This window comes from Onychomys torridus, chromosome 6 (genome assembly GCF_903995425.1).
Source record: "Onychomys torridus chromosome 6, mOncTor1.1, whole genome shotgun sequence".
Lineage (NCBI taxonomy): Eukaryota > Metazoa > Chordata > Mammalia > Rodentia > Cricetidae > Onychomys > Onychomys torridus.
Genome location: NC_050448.1, coordinates 130,368,268 through 130,385,408, shown reverse-complemented (window position 1 = coordinate 130,385,408; position 17,141 = coordinate 130,368,268). Strand labels below are relative to the sequence as shown.

The 17,141-nt window shown below is 39.2% G+C and overlaps 1 protein-coding gene across 4 annotated transcripts in view; it reads right to left on the bottom strand.

The window, feature by feature from the left end:
• Positions 1-17,141, bottom strand: part of Erich3 (glutamate rich 3) — a 115,987-nt gene that overhangs the window by 45,695 nt on the left and 53,151 nt on the right. For 3 of the 4 annotated variants that reach the window (XM_036190971.1, XM_036190973.1, XM_036190972.1), the window contains 3 exons: positions 16,367-16,525; positions 12,218-12,436; positions 6,361-6,541 (listed from right to left, as the gene is read on the bottom strand). In XM_036190971.1, the coding sequence (XP_036046864.1) occupies positions 6,361-6,541; positions 12,218-12,436; positions 16,367-16,525 (559 nt within the window). The remainder of the gene's footprint in view (positions 1-6,360; positions 6,542-12,217; positions 12,437-16,366; positions 16,526-17,141) is intronic. The other variant, XM_036190974.1, reaches the window with a different exon arrangement.

Sequence of the window (17,141 nt, the reverse complement as noted above, 5' to 3'; positions counted from 1 at the left end):
TGTTCTTCTAGCAAGGTGCTGTTGCTGCTGGGCCTCACATCCTAGAGCCCCAGTGTAGATGCCTGCCAGGCAGTGTATTTGTAAAACCTGTGATGGCAATGCTAGACTACTCATCTTGGTTCCTTCAGATCCTACCATGATGGCAAAGGAGGCCCCAAACAATCAATTTGTGAGTCATTGTTTTAACCTCTTTCCTGCTCAGTGATTGAAAGTCTCTGAGTATGCAACTGTGAGCCCTGGAAACTTCCTAAATCAAATGCAACTTGTCTTAAAGAATTAGACCTGAGAAAGTCCCATCCTGTACACCTTAGTATTCATGACAAGAAATTAAACTAAGGGAACGGTGAGCACCTGATAAAGCTAAGACACAATGGCCTCAAAGGTGTACCAGTCTTACCAATAAACAGATTCCTCGATCAGAGGCTGGGAAGGCAGTTTAACCTCATTACAGACTGAACCTGTATCCATGTACCACAATCCCTGTACTCAGCTGGTTCCTTAGAATTCTATAAGTACCCAGGAGAAGGTACACTCAAGGAAATACAGGGAAGGGCTGGAAAGATAACTCAGCTGTCAAGAGTATTTGCTGCTGTTTCAGAGTTCAGTTTCCACATCAATCAGGTGGGTCACAACTATCTATGACTCCAGCTCCAGGGTATTCGGCACCCTCTGACCTCACTCAGCACCTCCACACACATGCACATACACACATGGAGACCCAGACATGGAGACATAAAATAAAAAACAAAACAAATATTTAAGGGAAAATTTAGGGAAAGGACACAAGAAATCAACTGCCAAACATGACAGCCCCCTGCCATGTCCCCATCCACCCGGATATTCGTGATTTGATTATTTCATGGTTTTCAAACTTAATGAATAGGATTTGGTGTCCTCTGCCTTTATCTCTGTTTGTTTTATAATTTTATATATTGTGACTTTCCCCACCCCTGACTTGGTGGCTTCTTCATGGAGTAGTCAGAGGAATGCAGGCCAGAGAACATGGAGTTTGAGTCCTTGTCCCCATCCTTCACTGATGAACTTGGGGATGACAGAGATGAGAGGTCCCCAGCCTATCCATGCCATAATATGTGATCTTAGAAAGAGTGTTCTAGTGTTGGCAAAGCCGAGCTGTTTGCTGGTCACTGACGATGGGTACCACTGAGGTACTAAAGGAAGGACAAACCAAGGATGGATGGATGGATGAATAAACAGACAGAAGGCACAGAGACAGAGACTCTTGTGCATATAGAGGTCTCTTCCTTTAGGAACCTATAATTAAGCCACAGAGGAATAATGCACTGGATTATGAAGTAAGGGCATCAAATCCTCTTTCCTTAAAAATATGTCTTTGGAAATAGACTGACAATTTAAAGTGGGCAGCATTTAATTCATGTAAAAATCAGATTTCATAAGAAAGCAGGAAGAATCTGCAGGCTTCTGCCTGGGGATTCTCTCTCCCCATAAATGGTGCCTTTTCACCAGTGCACTAAGTGGGCAGAGAACGGCAAAACACCCAAAAGCTTTCAGTCCATAGAGCCTGACATATTTTGGTGCAGATGACAAACTCTTGGCCTATGGTATTTCCACTAATAAGAAGCTACCTCCGTGCAGCTCACATGGAAGGTCAGAGGTTCCCAAAGACTAGAGCCTTAATTAGTGAAAGCAATAGGCTAGACCTTAATGGTGAGCCACTGGCAATGAGGCTGTCACAGCAGCCTTCCACAGCTTGCTATGCAGCCTGCAGTTTCAAGAAGCGACCTGGGTCAGAGTGAACTCCAACTGTTTCATGAATCCCAGTCTACCTGCATCTTCACCTAGGCACAGACCAAACAAGAAAGCCTTGTGGAAACCAGAGCTGAGGCATGAAAATAGGACAGGCATGAAAATAGGACAGGCATGGAATGTTTCCCCAGACTCACTGGAGATCAGACTCATTCAGAACTTGTGGGTGAATGTTCAGGCACTGTTTAACTCTCAGCGATAGTACTAATGAAGGCTTAAAAGTGTGGTGATATTGTGTTCCCCAAAATATTGTGCACCCTAATAAACTTATCTGAGGTCAGAGAACAGAACAGCCACTAGATATAGGGGGCAGAAAATGGTGGCACATACACCTTTAATCCTAGCATTCCAAAGGCAGAGATCCATCCAGATCTCTGTGAGTTCAAGGCCATACTGGAAACAGACAGGCTTGGTAACAAGAACCTTTAATCCCAGGAAGTGATGGCAGGAAGCAGAAAGGGATGAAGACCAAGAACTAGGTAGTTAAGCTTTTAGGCTTTTGAGCAGCAGTTCAGCTGAGATTCATTCTGGATGAGGACTGAAAGGCTTCCAGTCTGGGGAAACAGGATCAGCTGAGGAATTGGTGAGATGAGGAAGCTGTGGCTTGTTCTGCTTCTCTGATCTTCCAGCGTTCACCCCAGTACCTGGCTCTGGGTTTGTTTTTACTAATAAGATCTTTTAAGATTCCTGCTATATAAGAGTAAGTCATTCTTTCTCTGCACCCAATGCCAGACATTCTCATAGAAAAAGAAGCACACATACCAAGAGGCCACACTGCAGTGACAAAGTTGTCACCGGCAGAGGACTGGGTTTCACAGAGAATCAGAGTTCAGCAGAATCAAGGAAGGTTTCTGTCCTAGAGTTCTGCAAGAAACCCAACCTAGCATCATCTTCATTTTGGATTTCAGGCCTCCAGACATAGATGATAAACTTCTGTTGTTTACACCATCACTAAGAGACACCTGTGTTCTCAGCCCAGGGACACTAATGCACAAATACACCAACTAGTAGAGGGTCTGAGCCTCTGCCAAGTCATGGAGGAAGACCAGCCTTGAACTTGAAACTTCACTAGCTCCATCACAATTCTAGGGATGAGACTTCACATTGACTCCAAAACACACACTCTAGAAAAGTCAGAACAGGAAGTTGTTCCCACACAGAGGGAAAGGGGCAATCAAAACCACTCTAGGAACCTAGTGAAGAGAAATGATATAAGGGTTCATCTTGATTGGCATCTTGACAACATCTGGAATCAGCTAAATTCCAGCAGCTGGGAACTCCTGTGAGGGATTTTTTACATCAGATTATTTAAAGCAGAAAGACTTAGTCTAAATCTGGACAGCACCTTCTGCTGGCAGCCCTGAGAAAAGGGTGTGGAAGAAGGAAGCTTTGCTTGCTGCCTGTTTGTCCTTCCTCCCGCAGGCAAGTCTACCTAGCCTGTGGCTGAGGCATCCCTCCCTTCACTGGTGTTAGAGACATCTTCTTCAGGATTCCTACATAACTGAAGACCAGCATCTTTCCAGGATTGTCAGTGCCACACCAGGACTGCTAAGACAGCGTTATTATGGACTGTGCCTGTTGGAGTCAAGTTTATAGAGTTTGAGCCACAGTGACTTGCTCTTTATGCACCTGTGAAGTCCCTGGGATGTTTTTGTTCCCATAAGGACTCATAAGGACTGAAGTTTCCTCCAAGCAAAACATCCCAGGCACAATGAATGACTTGGTAATAGAAAAATGCTCTTAGCCCTCATTCTTCCATTATTTTTATTATGGTTCTTAATTTTCAAGAAGCAAGAAAAATTAACAAATGCCACATTTTAATGAGTGAATAATTCCAAAAGTATGAATAAAGTCTTTTATTTATTCTCCACGAAAACCTAAAATTCTGTTCACATTTCACAGAATCACACACAACTAAGGGCAGATTCTTGATAGTCCAGTTAAATCACTCCAGTTACTGACCTCATGAGAGCTTCCTAACAAACCAACTCTTCAGTTTTGAACAATTACTCTCCTAGTGATAGTGCAAGCTGAGGCCAGATTACAGCCTGGATAGAATCACTTAAGTCCCCATTCCATGCTGCTATGTAAGACACAAAGACCCAGGATCAGTAGATATACAAGATAACTCATGCCCAGCAGCACCCTCCTCTACCAGCTTCAGGGTCTGCACCCTTGGTCCATCATGTGTATTGTTTACTAGGCCACCCAGATCATACTTCATTTGTATAAGTTACATTGTCCAGCAAATAGCTGTTAATATACATATTGTTGAATCAAGTGTGATACAGAACCTAGGAAATCATTTTAAGCATAGAAGTAGTGATATATTGTGTACCCTAATAAAATTTGCCTGAACTCAGGATTTGTTGAGTACTAATGTACTCCTCTGTCAGAACACAAGAATGGAGTCCTGTGAGGAGAATTCTGAGGGGAGAAAACTCCGAGAAAACAAGATAAGAGTCTTGTGACCACAGTCTCTTCAAAACACAGAATTGTTCTTGGAGTGTGGTCTTGTGCGCTGCCCAGATACAGCACTCCCAGGTAGGAGTGACTTATCCGATTATTGTTATTCATGTGCCTTGATGGAAAAATATGTTTTTGCCACATGAGGCTTGTCCTTGTGGTTGAACACCTTACTCGTGTGACTCTGCTTAGCCCTCAGAGTATAAATTGGCTGATGCTGGGAATAAAGTTGGCTAATGCATGGTAAAAAATAAAATAAAATAAAATTTGCCTGATGATCAGAGAAACAAAGGAACAAGCCACTGCCACATCTCACATTGCCAACTCCATGAATCCTCTGACTAAAATCCTGAGTTTTCACCTGAAAGGCTCTAGCCAAAAAAGCCTCTAGCTGAAAGGGAGGCTTCTACCAAAAAGTCTTTAGTTCCTGTCTCCTCATACCTTATGTACCTTTCTCCGTCCAACCATCACTTCTTGGAAATAAAGATGTGTGTGATTTCTAGTACTGGGATTAAAGCTGTGTGCCACCACAGCCTGGCTGTTTTCTCTCTTAGACTGAGTCAATCTCATGTGATCCAGGGTGGCTTTGAACTCACAGAGATCCACACAGATCTCTGCCTCCTGAGTGCTAGGATTAAAGGTGTGTGCCACCACTGCCTGGCCTCTGTTTAATCTAGTGGCTTATCCTGTTCTCTGATCTTCAGGCAAGTTTTATTAGAGTACACAATATATCACCACACATAGACACCTAAACACAGACATTCTAATTTTAGATGATAGCTAATTTCAAGAGTTCTTCCAAATTAATACCCAAACATCATACTTTAAAAAAAATAATTGTGTCTAAGCTGTTAGGTTAAGATAAGAGTGTGTGATTCTGCTCCAGTTTATGCAGCGCTCACTTGGAATTTGCATCCTTCCCTTTAGAAAAAGGCTGCTGCTTGGCTACCAGGAACAACTGAGGTAGCATAGAATTAAGAACCCACCCAACCTGGCCAGAGCTATACAGATAGCCTTCAAAAGCCACTCCAGCTCAGAGAGCCTGTCTCCTCCCTCATCTACAGTGATGGAAATGAACTCTGGAATGTGACTGCAAAACACCAAAGTCAATTTAGACATTTTTGCCAAGTTTGTAAAAATGGTAACACTTCCCAGCAAGCTGAGAAGCATGTTTCATTTTCCTTTAAATTAAAACTAATACTCTAGTTTCTAGTTTATTTGGGGAACTTGAACTGTGTAACTCGCAAATATGTCATTATATTTGTAGCTTTAAAAGTTTTGGACTGTTTTCCTTAGAGCCACTCTTTTCAATTGGTGAAAGAAAGTTAAAACAAAAACGAATTCCAAATGTACTGCAGCCTTTTCCCAGCTCCTCAGTCTGTTTCAAGATTTCTCATATAGTTTTGAAAAGTAACAGTGCTTTGTAAAGAGAGTTTCCTACATAAGCAGGACTGAACATGGCTTTATAACCATGTCTCCTTTCACTGCTGCCCTGGTAAGCTGAATATTGAAGGAAAGACCACAGTGTGTGGGAATGTGTGTTAATAAAAATATCTTATGCTGACAAGGATGGACTTAGGATCAAAGGAAAACAAAAAGCACTAAAAAGAACATTTAGAATGTTTTTACTTAAAGTTACTTAGGTGTGACTCATCATGGAGTCTATTAATTTGTGGGTTTTGTCACCATATATTCTAAATAACAAATTGCCAATCCATGATTGTGGTAACCTATAATATCATTCACTATAGCAAACCAAATAGTTAACTTGTAATTTTGGGAACAGCATATTCCTGGACCATTTTAATGATCACATATATGTGTGTGTGTGTGTGTGTGTGTGTGTGTGTGTGTGTGTGTGTCCCAATATGAATCTGTTACCAGGTTAAACAACTCCAAAGTCCTTCGTCTACAGTCTGCAGGAGTGATTGTTGCTTCAGCCTCTACTGGGGAGCTGTGAAACCAGATTTACTTCTAGGCAGGCTGGTTTATAATTCCCTGGATATGCATAATTTCAAAGTGGTTGAAGTCATTTTGATTTATGTCAACAACAGCTTATCTGGAGGAACATCAACCAGAGCATTTTTTTCAATTCACATGGATTTGTACCTTTCTCAAGTAGTTTGCCTTTGTAGACACACAGGTTCTCTCCCCCACAGTGCTGTTGGTAAATCTTGATTTCATCTCGAAAGTCTGTGTCTTCGTAAGATAGGTGCACATTCTTCCCGAAATAGACCATTGTGATTACTGCATTGCTATGTGGTGCTGTTTTATAAATCCTTCCCGGATCCTAGGATAAACAAAATACGGACTAAGTGACTACATGTCTTCCCATCAGACCTCTTGTTCCCACCTGACTTTATAATATGAAGAACACAGACATATAACTCCAAGCACCTCATGACAAAATATTTATAAAGGGTCATTGTACATAATGTGTAAGAATCAAAAACATTACAAAATAAATTCCTCTCAGGGACTTCAGCATCCAGATTTTGGCTTTGATTTTTATAAACAATAGGGATATGAGCAAATTGTTATTTTCCACTTTCAGTTCTCCTCTCTTTCTTCCCTCTCTCTGCTGGAAAGGAAGTATTTTTGACACTTCCAGCTACTTTAAAAAAAAAAAATTCAAACAAATGAACTGAATAAATACTAATGTTGTTTTGTTTTGAATTGACATTGATCATGACACAGTGATAGTTTTGAAGTGACCACTTCATCTTTATAAGTGAGCAAAGACAACAGACCCTTTCTTGGTGCATTCTATCTGAAAGGGGCACAGATACAATGATTCCTTCCAGGGTCCTCATAAGGGTAGGTGATCATGTATGTCAAGTGCCTGGGATTTCACGTAGAAGTCTAATCGGTTCTCTGTTGAAGAAAAACTGCTGGCCAATTACAGCTAATTCCAAGAATTAAGAGAATATAAATTATAATCACTTTCGAGTTTGATGATAGCAACAACAGTTCAGCTTGCTGTGCTGTATACTTAAGATGATGTTAATGAGTTCTGTGACCATGGACCATTTATTTAACCTAATTTGCTTCATCTCTAAAGTTAAGAAACTGTGTGTCCATTTTTAGGCTTGTTGTATACATGGTATGTTAAATACTATATTCTAAGGGATCACTAAATAGTAGATGTCATTAGTATTGCCATTAAACATAAATTTTCATATTTTGTTAAAAGTTCACAGAACACATATATAAGAATAGACAATTTAATGAATAAAAGGCAGTAAGTAGTTTGAAAGTAAGTATATTTCCAGATGTTAATGCCATGAAATAAATAATGCCAGCTGAAGTAATAATTCAACTGGGCTTGGAAGAGGTGGAAGAGAGGGCTGGCAGATTGGCAGAACTGAGCTCTTGTTCATCAATGAATGAAAGTTTGACTTCTTACTATGATGATTTTGCAGCGCAGGCTGTACTGACCTGGTGAAGATATGTGCAAACCGTTAAACTATGTGAAATGATGATGTCAGAACAGAGAAGCAAACATCAAGGCTGAAGCCATGATGATACCCAGATTAAGGATGAGAATGAAATAAAATGGGAGTGAGAAAAAAAGGTAGAAATGAGCCTGGCAAGCAGAGTGTCTTGAAGGGAAAAGGCAGAGCTTTAAGGAAATAGGGAGGTACAGAGTGAAGGATGCTACCAGAGAAATGTCACAATAAGGAGTGTGATGGGGCTAAACTCATTAATGGAGCAGATATCCAAACTGAATTAAACACAAATCACCTTCCTATTTTGTTGATGCAATAAAAGTCCAGACCTCATACCTAAAACTCCAAAATGCTCAAAGTAAAAAAAAAAAAAAAGTATATGAATAATTGTGAGTGCTGGGAATCAAACTAGTGTTTTCTACAAGAGCGACAAGGACTCTTAACCACTGAGGCACCTCTCCACCCACCAAATACAGTATTTATAAAAGGATGGCTAATGAATGCACATGATCAGAATTCAGAATTTAAATATGGAATCAGAACAAAAATCTCAATAGACTCTGGGGAAAATAAAAATGAAGATTCTCACAGCAAGAAGATCATTAGTACAAAGAAGTAGTAGAAAGCAGGGGAGAAATGTTGATTATTATAATAGTAAAAGATGGGTTGAGTAGTTCTAACCTTATCAGAGAGAATCCCCAAAAGGAGAAATATAGGTGCACATGTGTGTGTGTGTGTGTGTGTGTGTGTGATTATATATGTGCGCATACATGTGTAAAAGTGTGGCTATAACTGTATTTACACAACTCAAAGAAAAAATGAGTATACTTCAAGAGAAGAAAACCAGAGATGAATGAAATGAGGATGCCATACAAGACCTGAAAACAGAACTCCACGAGAGACACAACTCATGATGAGAGCCGAACCGAAGCAATGCTGGAAATGAAAAACTTAAGAAGGCACATGAAACCGCAGTGGAAAACATCACCAACAGAATAGGCTGCGTAGAAAACAGAGTGTCGTGGCTGGAGGACAAGGTAGAGAAATTAGATCAGACAGTGATGGTAAATAAGTTTTCAAACATATGAAGAGGACAGTGGAGAGATCTGGAAAACCATGAAAAAAAATACTAATTGTCTATTTTCAGATTGTGGGAACAGTAAAATAAATCTTAATACCAATTATATAAAAAATACTTTCCAGAAAGTTTTCAAACTGAGAAAAAGAGATGAGTACCCAGGTACAGACCGTAAGAATTCTAAATAGACTCTGAGAAGAAACTATCGTAAAATGTTATAGTTAAAATATTAAGAGCACAGAATAAAGACTGACTATTGAAAACTGCCCAGAAAGGCCAAGTCAAAGTCAACTAGAATAGTAGCTGATTATTCAGCGCAATCTTTTAAAGCTTGAAAATATTCCACAATCTGAAATACCACAATTGTCAATCTAGACTATTCTACCCACCACAACTATCTATCAAATTTGAAGGATAAATAAAAATTTTTATGGTAAAAAACAGACTAAGAATTTATGATCACTAAGCTAGCCCTACACAAAATAGTTTGGTTTAGAAACAAGTAAAACCACACATAAGGGGTCCCAGATAATTAATAATAATACCAGAACAGTTTATCAAGTGAGGTCTGAGAAAAGTTCATACAATCAATAAAATGACAGATATTAATACACATATTTCAATAATAACTCTGGGTATTAATTGCCTCAATTCCCCAGTAAGAAGGCATTTCATATTCAATAAAGAACTATCTACAAGGGAAAATATCATAATTATAACTATATGTTTACAAAACACAGACATACCCAACTTCATAAAATAATACTCAGTGATGTAAAACCACATATTAACCCCAACACAGTGATAATAATTCCAATACCTCACTCTCAACAGTAGACAGGTCATCTAAACAGAGAAACATCGGAATTAAATGACATCATAAATCAAATGGATCTAAAAGACATCTATAGAACATTCCATTCAAATACTAAATAATCCACATTCTTCTTAGCAATCTACGAAAACTTTCTCCAAAACTGGGATACACAGAAAGTCCCAACAAACATAGGAAAATTAAAATAGCATATTCTATTTGGCCACAGTGGAACAAAGCTAGACATCAATAAAAAGTACAGAAGGTACATAGAGGACTCAAACACACAGAGACTAAACACACACTACTGAATGATTATCAGGTTACTGAAGAAATTAAGAAGGAAATTTAAAAAAATGTCTAGAGTTAAGTAAATGAAAGTACAAAATACCAAAAATCTATCAGACACAAGTCAGACAATCTTCAAAAAGTCAACTGGAGTGGTAGGGCATGCCTTTAATCACAGCACTCAGGAGACAGAGGTAGGTGTATCTTTGTGAGTTCAAGGCCAGCCTGGTCTACAAAGCAAGCTAGTGCTGTTAAACAGAAAAATCCTGTCTCTGATTAATTAATTGATTGATTGATTAAAATGTCAATAGTGCCAAGTGCCTACATCAAAAGGCTTGAGAGATCTCAAATTAAAAGTTTATGGGCATGCTTTAAGGCCCTGGAAAACAAGAACAAAACAAATCCATAAACAGTAGATAGGAAGTTATAACCAAAATCAGTGAAATAAAAATAAAAAACCACAAAGAATCAATGAAACAAAGTTGGTTCTTCAAAAAGAAAAGTAAGATTGGGAGGAGGGGAGGGAATAGATCTATAAATAAAATGGGAAACATTATGGCAGATACCAATGAAATTCAGGAAACAATGAAGCAAAGATGAGTCATTCTGCATTAGCACCAAGGGATGGGATATTGAGGAATGTTCATGGGGACATTGAGGGAGAGGGATCAGAAACAGTGTAAGAGGTAGAGGTTGCAGAGAGGAGCTGTGAAGTGCTGACTTCTGAACTTGACTGGGCTGGTACACAGATAGCTTATACAGCTGTGGTTGCCTGCCCAAGATCAAGCCAATCAATGCTTCAGCAGGTGTTGGGATGAGCTCCTGAGCCCCTCCCCCAACTTAGAAGCTTTTTGCAGTTGGTGGTGTTAAGGGAGGGATACTCACTTTCATTTGGGGATGTTGACACTGATAGGTTACCCACACCCCAATGGTAGCCCCACAATCATTTGTAAATGATCAGCACTAATGGATTGGAGAGCTAATTAATAATAATAACATTAATAGACATGAAGTTAGGCAGGAGTCAGTCGGTGGTTTTAGGGGCAGCTGGGGAGAGATAGTTGGGAGTATAAAAGATAAAAACTGTTAAGTGTGAAATTTTCAAATAATAGTTTTTTTAATGTAAATGAAAAGAGAAAACTGGTCCAAGGTGCAGTCTACATGGAAAGGATTTGATAACTCTATGTAAAACCTGCTCTCTGCAAAGAACCAGAGGAAATGTACCAAGAAGGCTGGAGACACAAACTGCAGAGTGCAATGTCACTCAAAGATGGGGCACTCAGGACAAAGGAGTCTTCAGGAGTGGGAGTGAAGTCTCTGCCAGGGACAGTATCAATGAGAGACTAGAGGAGATCAAACGGAAAGAAGGAAATCTGAAACAGCGGGAAAAGAAAGCCCTGGCTGAAAAGGTTCGAAGGGAGGGCAGCTGCTGAGGGCTAGATACGGACCAGGGGCTGGGAGAGGGTGTTGGAGATGAGGCTGACTTGGAATCGCAGGATGTAGAGTGTGTGTGCATTTTGATACTTCCCTACTTGATGTTAACTCTGGAAAATGTCAATTCCACTATCTGCTAAGAGTCAGAGAAGTTCCATGTCGTTAATGTGGTTGTGTATTTGCCAAACGAAAAAGAGGTCCTTGGCTCTCCTACTAGACTGAAGCTGCTATGTGGTTCATTTAGGCTTACAAGCATGTGCTGTATCAATGCTTTGGGGAAAATGTGTGAAAACCACAGCATTTTCAAAGAACACTGAAAAAAACTGTAGCCAATATTCACAAATTTGCAATAAACCATCAAAAATAAAATTATAGCTGGGCAGTGGTGGCACACGCCTGTAATCCCAGCACTCAGGAGGCAGAGGCAGGTGGATCTCTGGGAGTTCGAGGCCAGCCTGGTCTACAGAGCTAGTCCAGGACAGGCTCTAAAGCTACAGAGAAACCCTGTCTCAAAAAAAAAATAATTAATTAATTAATTTAAATTATAGCTATTACACATTCTAGCTATGCTTAAATCTATGAATTTTCATGAATTAAATGTTAAGATGCTCTGAATGATAAAATTAAGGGAAACAAAACTGGAGTCAGTCAAACTAAATCTGGCCACGAAACTTCCTGAGTCTTCTGTCATCAATGACAATAAATTAGCTTCTCAGCTGACCTACTCAGACGTCTTGCTTGACTTATTCGTGTTTATAGCTGTGCTTACAAAAACAATGCATTTCTTTGTGTAATGCAGTTTTGTACTTGATTCTAGAAAATTCTTCTACTACAGATCTAGAACTCAGCTGGTGTGAAGTCATCAGTGTTACAGTAATGAGAGAGCATTTGACCCATAGTCACCCTGGTGAAGAGGGGCTCTAAGCCATTGGGAGCCGTGATGGGACGCAGCCTCTTCCTCCTCCAAGGCTCGGACCTATTCTCCCTGGAGATCTTCCCTGCTTGAGGTTGGGGTGTCGGGGGGATAGGTGTCAGGTAACTGTTAATGTCTGGAAGTTGATAGGTATCCGGCCTCTGGGAATTGTCCATGTAGTTCCTGAATTTCATCATTGCTTTCTTGCCCTGTAATCACACACCATGATGTAAGAGCCATTGACACACAAGCAGGGCTCCAAGGCAACCCATAATCAAAGGCAAGCCTGGACAATTGGCACAGCATACAAACCCAGCTGAAAACAATAGACCAACCCAACATACACATTTGTATCCATTAAAACCACATTTGTATCTGTTGCAAATTTAATAAGCACATGTTTTTAACCTTGTGTAAATGTAGATTTAATAGAAGACTTAGGAACAGCACTCAAGGGAAAATTAGTTAATTTCATGCCAGGAGGTATGCAGGGTTGGACTCTGAAGTTGGGCTGGCCAGTGCTCTAAGCAATAGTAAGTACTGCCCTCACATTCAGACTTCACACATCCCAAGATTTGAACAGGCAGGAGAAGCAAGGCTGTAGTCAGATGCCAGCTTATACACAGTTTGAATTACTTCAGACTTTGTGAAGGGCAAACAAAATGATTCACCAAGTTTCAAAGAGAATACTCTTTGACCTAGAAATCCTGCAAACAGGAATAAATCCTATATCAGATTTACTATTAATATTAAGTACAAGTACTATTACTCTACTGTAAATGTGCATTTGGGCATGCACCTATGTGTGTGTGTGTGTGTGTGTGTGTGTGTGTGTGTGTGTGTGTGTGTGCTATTTAAATATTTGTGTACATACATACATACATACATACATACATACATACATAATTTATCCTTGTGGGATGTATCTTTATGTTGCTTGAGAATTTAATCAAAATGACTCACTTTAATCATTTAAAGTAAAACCAATAATTTTTACAAGACAGATCTGAGTCTAGACATTTTTGTAAATTGGTTATTTTTGTGTATCTGAAGTATATTTCCAATTTTTATGGAATCTTTAGATATTTTTATCCATTTTACACTAATTTTTTTAAATTGTTAAAAAATTATTTACCCTTATACAATATAAATTCACATTATATTTTAGTATTCCTAATTAATTTCCAGCCAGTTTAGTCTAAATTTTGAAATGCTTAATAATAAAATTTTATTTTTAGAAAAGGAAGTTCCCCAAAGGGCACTCGTTACTAAGTAAACAAAAGCAGAGTAAGTCAAAGCATATCTAGCTCAAATCTTAAATTAAACCAGCACTTTTGTGTAAGTGGATTCTACTGTTTGGATGTTAAATTACATTGAGCATTCTTATTTTGTTTCCAATTTCTTTCTGCAATAGATTGCATTGAGCCTACAATGTCAAAATAAAAGTGCACATGACATAAATATCAAAATTAATTAATCTAGGACATTGGGAATTTGGATAATTTTAATTGCTTTTAAAAATAAGTAGCATAACATATCAGGTGCTTGTCTTGTTTTGGAAATTATTTTAATAGTATTTTTAATCTTTTTCTATTTTTAACTGATGGTATATTGGACAATTTTCTAAACTGTTACATACAATCATAGTGTATTTTATGTACTTAAGCATCTTAAGTTATACTTTATTATGGGAAAAACTTTTCCCACTTGTTCACTACTGTAAATATGACAGTTCAAAGCAATCTTGACTCTTCCTTTGCATATATGTGCCTTGTCCGTGGGTAGATTCCTACATGTTAAAACAGTGGTAGATCTTCCAAACAGTGCTTTGAAAACATGTATGCTGATTTCTTCTGGCAGAATAGACTCCCTCTGAACATTGGCAGTGTTTGCCAAGTGATTAATGGCATCAAAACCAACCTGTTGTAGACCGAGTCACTGTTTCCTAAAGACGCTCACCTTGATTGCTGTGACAAGTTCAACCTGGTTTTATCTGTGGCACTTCCAGTCCTCACATCGGTATACCCATCACTCCTTCAGTAAAGCTAGAAGGGTCAACCCAGTGCCCAGTACATACATAACAGCAATGCAGGCCACTGTCTGTCGTAAGGAGTTCATCTGGTGGTCAACACTTTCACCATCAATACCACTTATAAAAGCATGTCTCTTTTCATAGTCTATTTGCTTATGCATATTACATAGTGAGCTCCAATAAGTTAGTGGTCTCTTCCTTGATAATCAATAACACTTGTTCTTCAGTACCGAGTCTATCACAAGCATCCAAAATATTTAAATATCCAATTTAGGCAACTGGAACTAACATAAAATCAAACTTCATCTTATTGGTACATGTGAGCTACCCAGTGCCTTTCCTTCAATAACCCATACTCTCAAAACTTGAGTTATATGTCACCATGAGTGTATATGTAGTTATTATTTGCATACAGTGTCTCAGAGTAAATCTGGGGGAAAATCATTGAAAGTGAAAAAAAGTCAGCTGCTGGAAGCCAAAAACCATATGTCATCTCCCTATCAGTGTTCTTAAGTCTAGGAAGAAAATTTACCAAAGTAGAACTCGGAACTATATAAGTTTGGGAAGAATGTAATCTCCTTGGCAAACATGGAAAGTACCCATTGGAGGATTGCCTAGTAGGAAGGAAGTCCTACCCATCAGGCTTTCAGTATGTCCAGCCCTAATGGCAAAGCTAACCCTGGAGGACACACAGAGTTTTAGGCAAAGACCTGTGAGTTTTCAGGTACTTTTGACAAGCCCACTGCTAAGATGAGATGGGTGCCCTGGGAAGCCTTAACCTGATCCAGGAACAATGCCTTGAGACACAGCCCCATTCTGATTCTCTGGTCACCAGGCAACCTCCTGATTGTGATCCTGTCTCTCAAGTGACTCTGTCAACCTGGGAGACAACATTGCTCCTACAAGCTTTGGCCATTTGATGATACTTGATGAACTAATGGCCCCTGACCAGGCCAATCTCCTATTTTGGATTACTATAAAGTGAAAGGATCCTACTTGTGTGTTATTTTAAGTAGCCTGAAGTGATCTCATAGCACCTGGCGACTCCTGGACAGTGGTTGAAATAGCAAGTATGTGCCTTCAATTGGACCCCAGATCTAAGACCCAGGAGCTTGCCTCACTCCAGTTTCTACAAACAAAAGGACACCATTTCCCAATTAACTTTCTCCTAGCATTAAGAAGCTACCAGTAAATTTACTGAATAAGGTGTGTAAACATTCTCATGAACTAAAACCACATTCAATGGATTGGGATGCCACAGCTGCATGTGTGTATTTAGTATGAAATACACGCACCTATTTATCTGAATGAAGGGCATTTGTCAATGAGAGGGGACAGTGTCTTAGGTTCCTGGGTGGTATTTGCCTAGTAAGAAATGAAGCACATTCATCCATTTATTTGCAATTATGTTTGTGACACAAACTATAGCAATTCGCCTACAACAAACTCTTAAGCTAGCAAATGTTTCTACAAGTTAGAAATACAAACTGTCTCTCCCCAGTGTGGGAATGGTCTGGCTTATTCCTCCTCCCTATTTAGGTAGATCCTGTTTCATAGTAGCCACACCTAGCCTTCTCATACTCTAACAGGCAAAGATTTTCCAAGATATAATCTTGAAAGGAATGCAATGGCAATCCCCTGGGTAAGATGAGTTCAGCACATTTGAATGATAGACTTCCCCTTCCTAACTTCACACACTGATAGGAAAGCTTATCCCAATGCAAACACAGACCAGCCATGCAGAGTCCCATTGTCTGCTTCTCCTGTGTTTAAATCTGCAAGGAGTCCACACGAGGTTACTTCTGAGGACAGTCATTTGTGGCTGTGAAAAAGATTTCTTTGTTTTTCATCTAGCTTTCTCATAGTGAGCTAGCACTGCTCAGTATCATCACAAACCCATCCCTTACAGATTCTGTTTAATTACATAAACAGGCCTTCCAGTCACAGAAAGACAGAGTTCATCAGAAGTACACAGTAAGGGCTTAATGAATGTACAGAATAAGTTTCACTGTGTGGATGAACTGAATATGGCATCTTAAAACCTTTGATAGTACAAGAGTTTATCAATAATTTAAAAAAAATATTTCTTAAAGAACATAGCATTTACCCCAATAGGAAATGGAGCTTCACTTTCCAGCAATGAGGTTCTGGGTTTGGACCCTGAAGTTGTCTTTGAAACATTTCTCGTCGAGCGATTACTGAGAAGAGGCTGCAATCGAATTGGAGGCTGCATATTTCCTGGGGCAGTGTATGGTCGAGGAGCTGTCTAGACAATTAGGGGGAAAGTTCCATTTAAATTAGTATCTTGACATGTTTCCAGAACCAATTAATAATCCAACAAATTGCCCAGAGTAATTAATGGTGCCTTTTTACTGAGCAGATTAAACTTTAATTATATCCTTCCATTATACACACCCTTCTGACCCAAAGTATTTGTTAAAACATATGGTGTTGAAGTCATCTACATCACCACACATCACAGGGATGGAGCCCTCTAGACAAAAGAGATGGCCTCTGTTATAGTCCCACATTTTTGCTCATACTGTAAACTCTTGATAGTACTGAATTTGTGTAAAGAATGGCTTTGCTCAATTAAATGTTAAGTTGAATAATGTTCCAACTTTAGAGATCTGAAATGATATTATTGGAACAGACTCATTTCACTTTCAATGTTTTCAATATACAATCTACTCTGAATTCATTATGCTGCAAGGTTGGCACCCAAAGTAAAAGCAGACAACAGGAAAGGCAGGTGCTTGGCTATAATGTACCACCAATTACATGTCTTCAGCTGCTTCCTAGAAATGTAAGAAAACAAAATGAAAAATTATAGCTGGCAGCATTGGGAGGCACTGTATAAAAAATGGACATTTCCACACTGA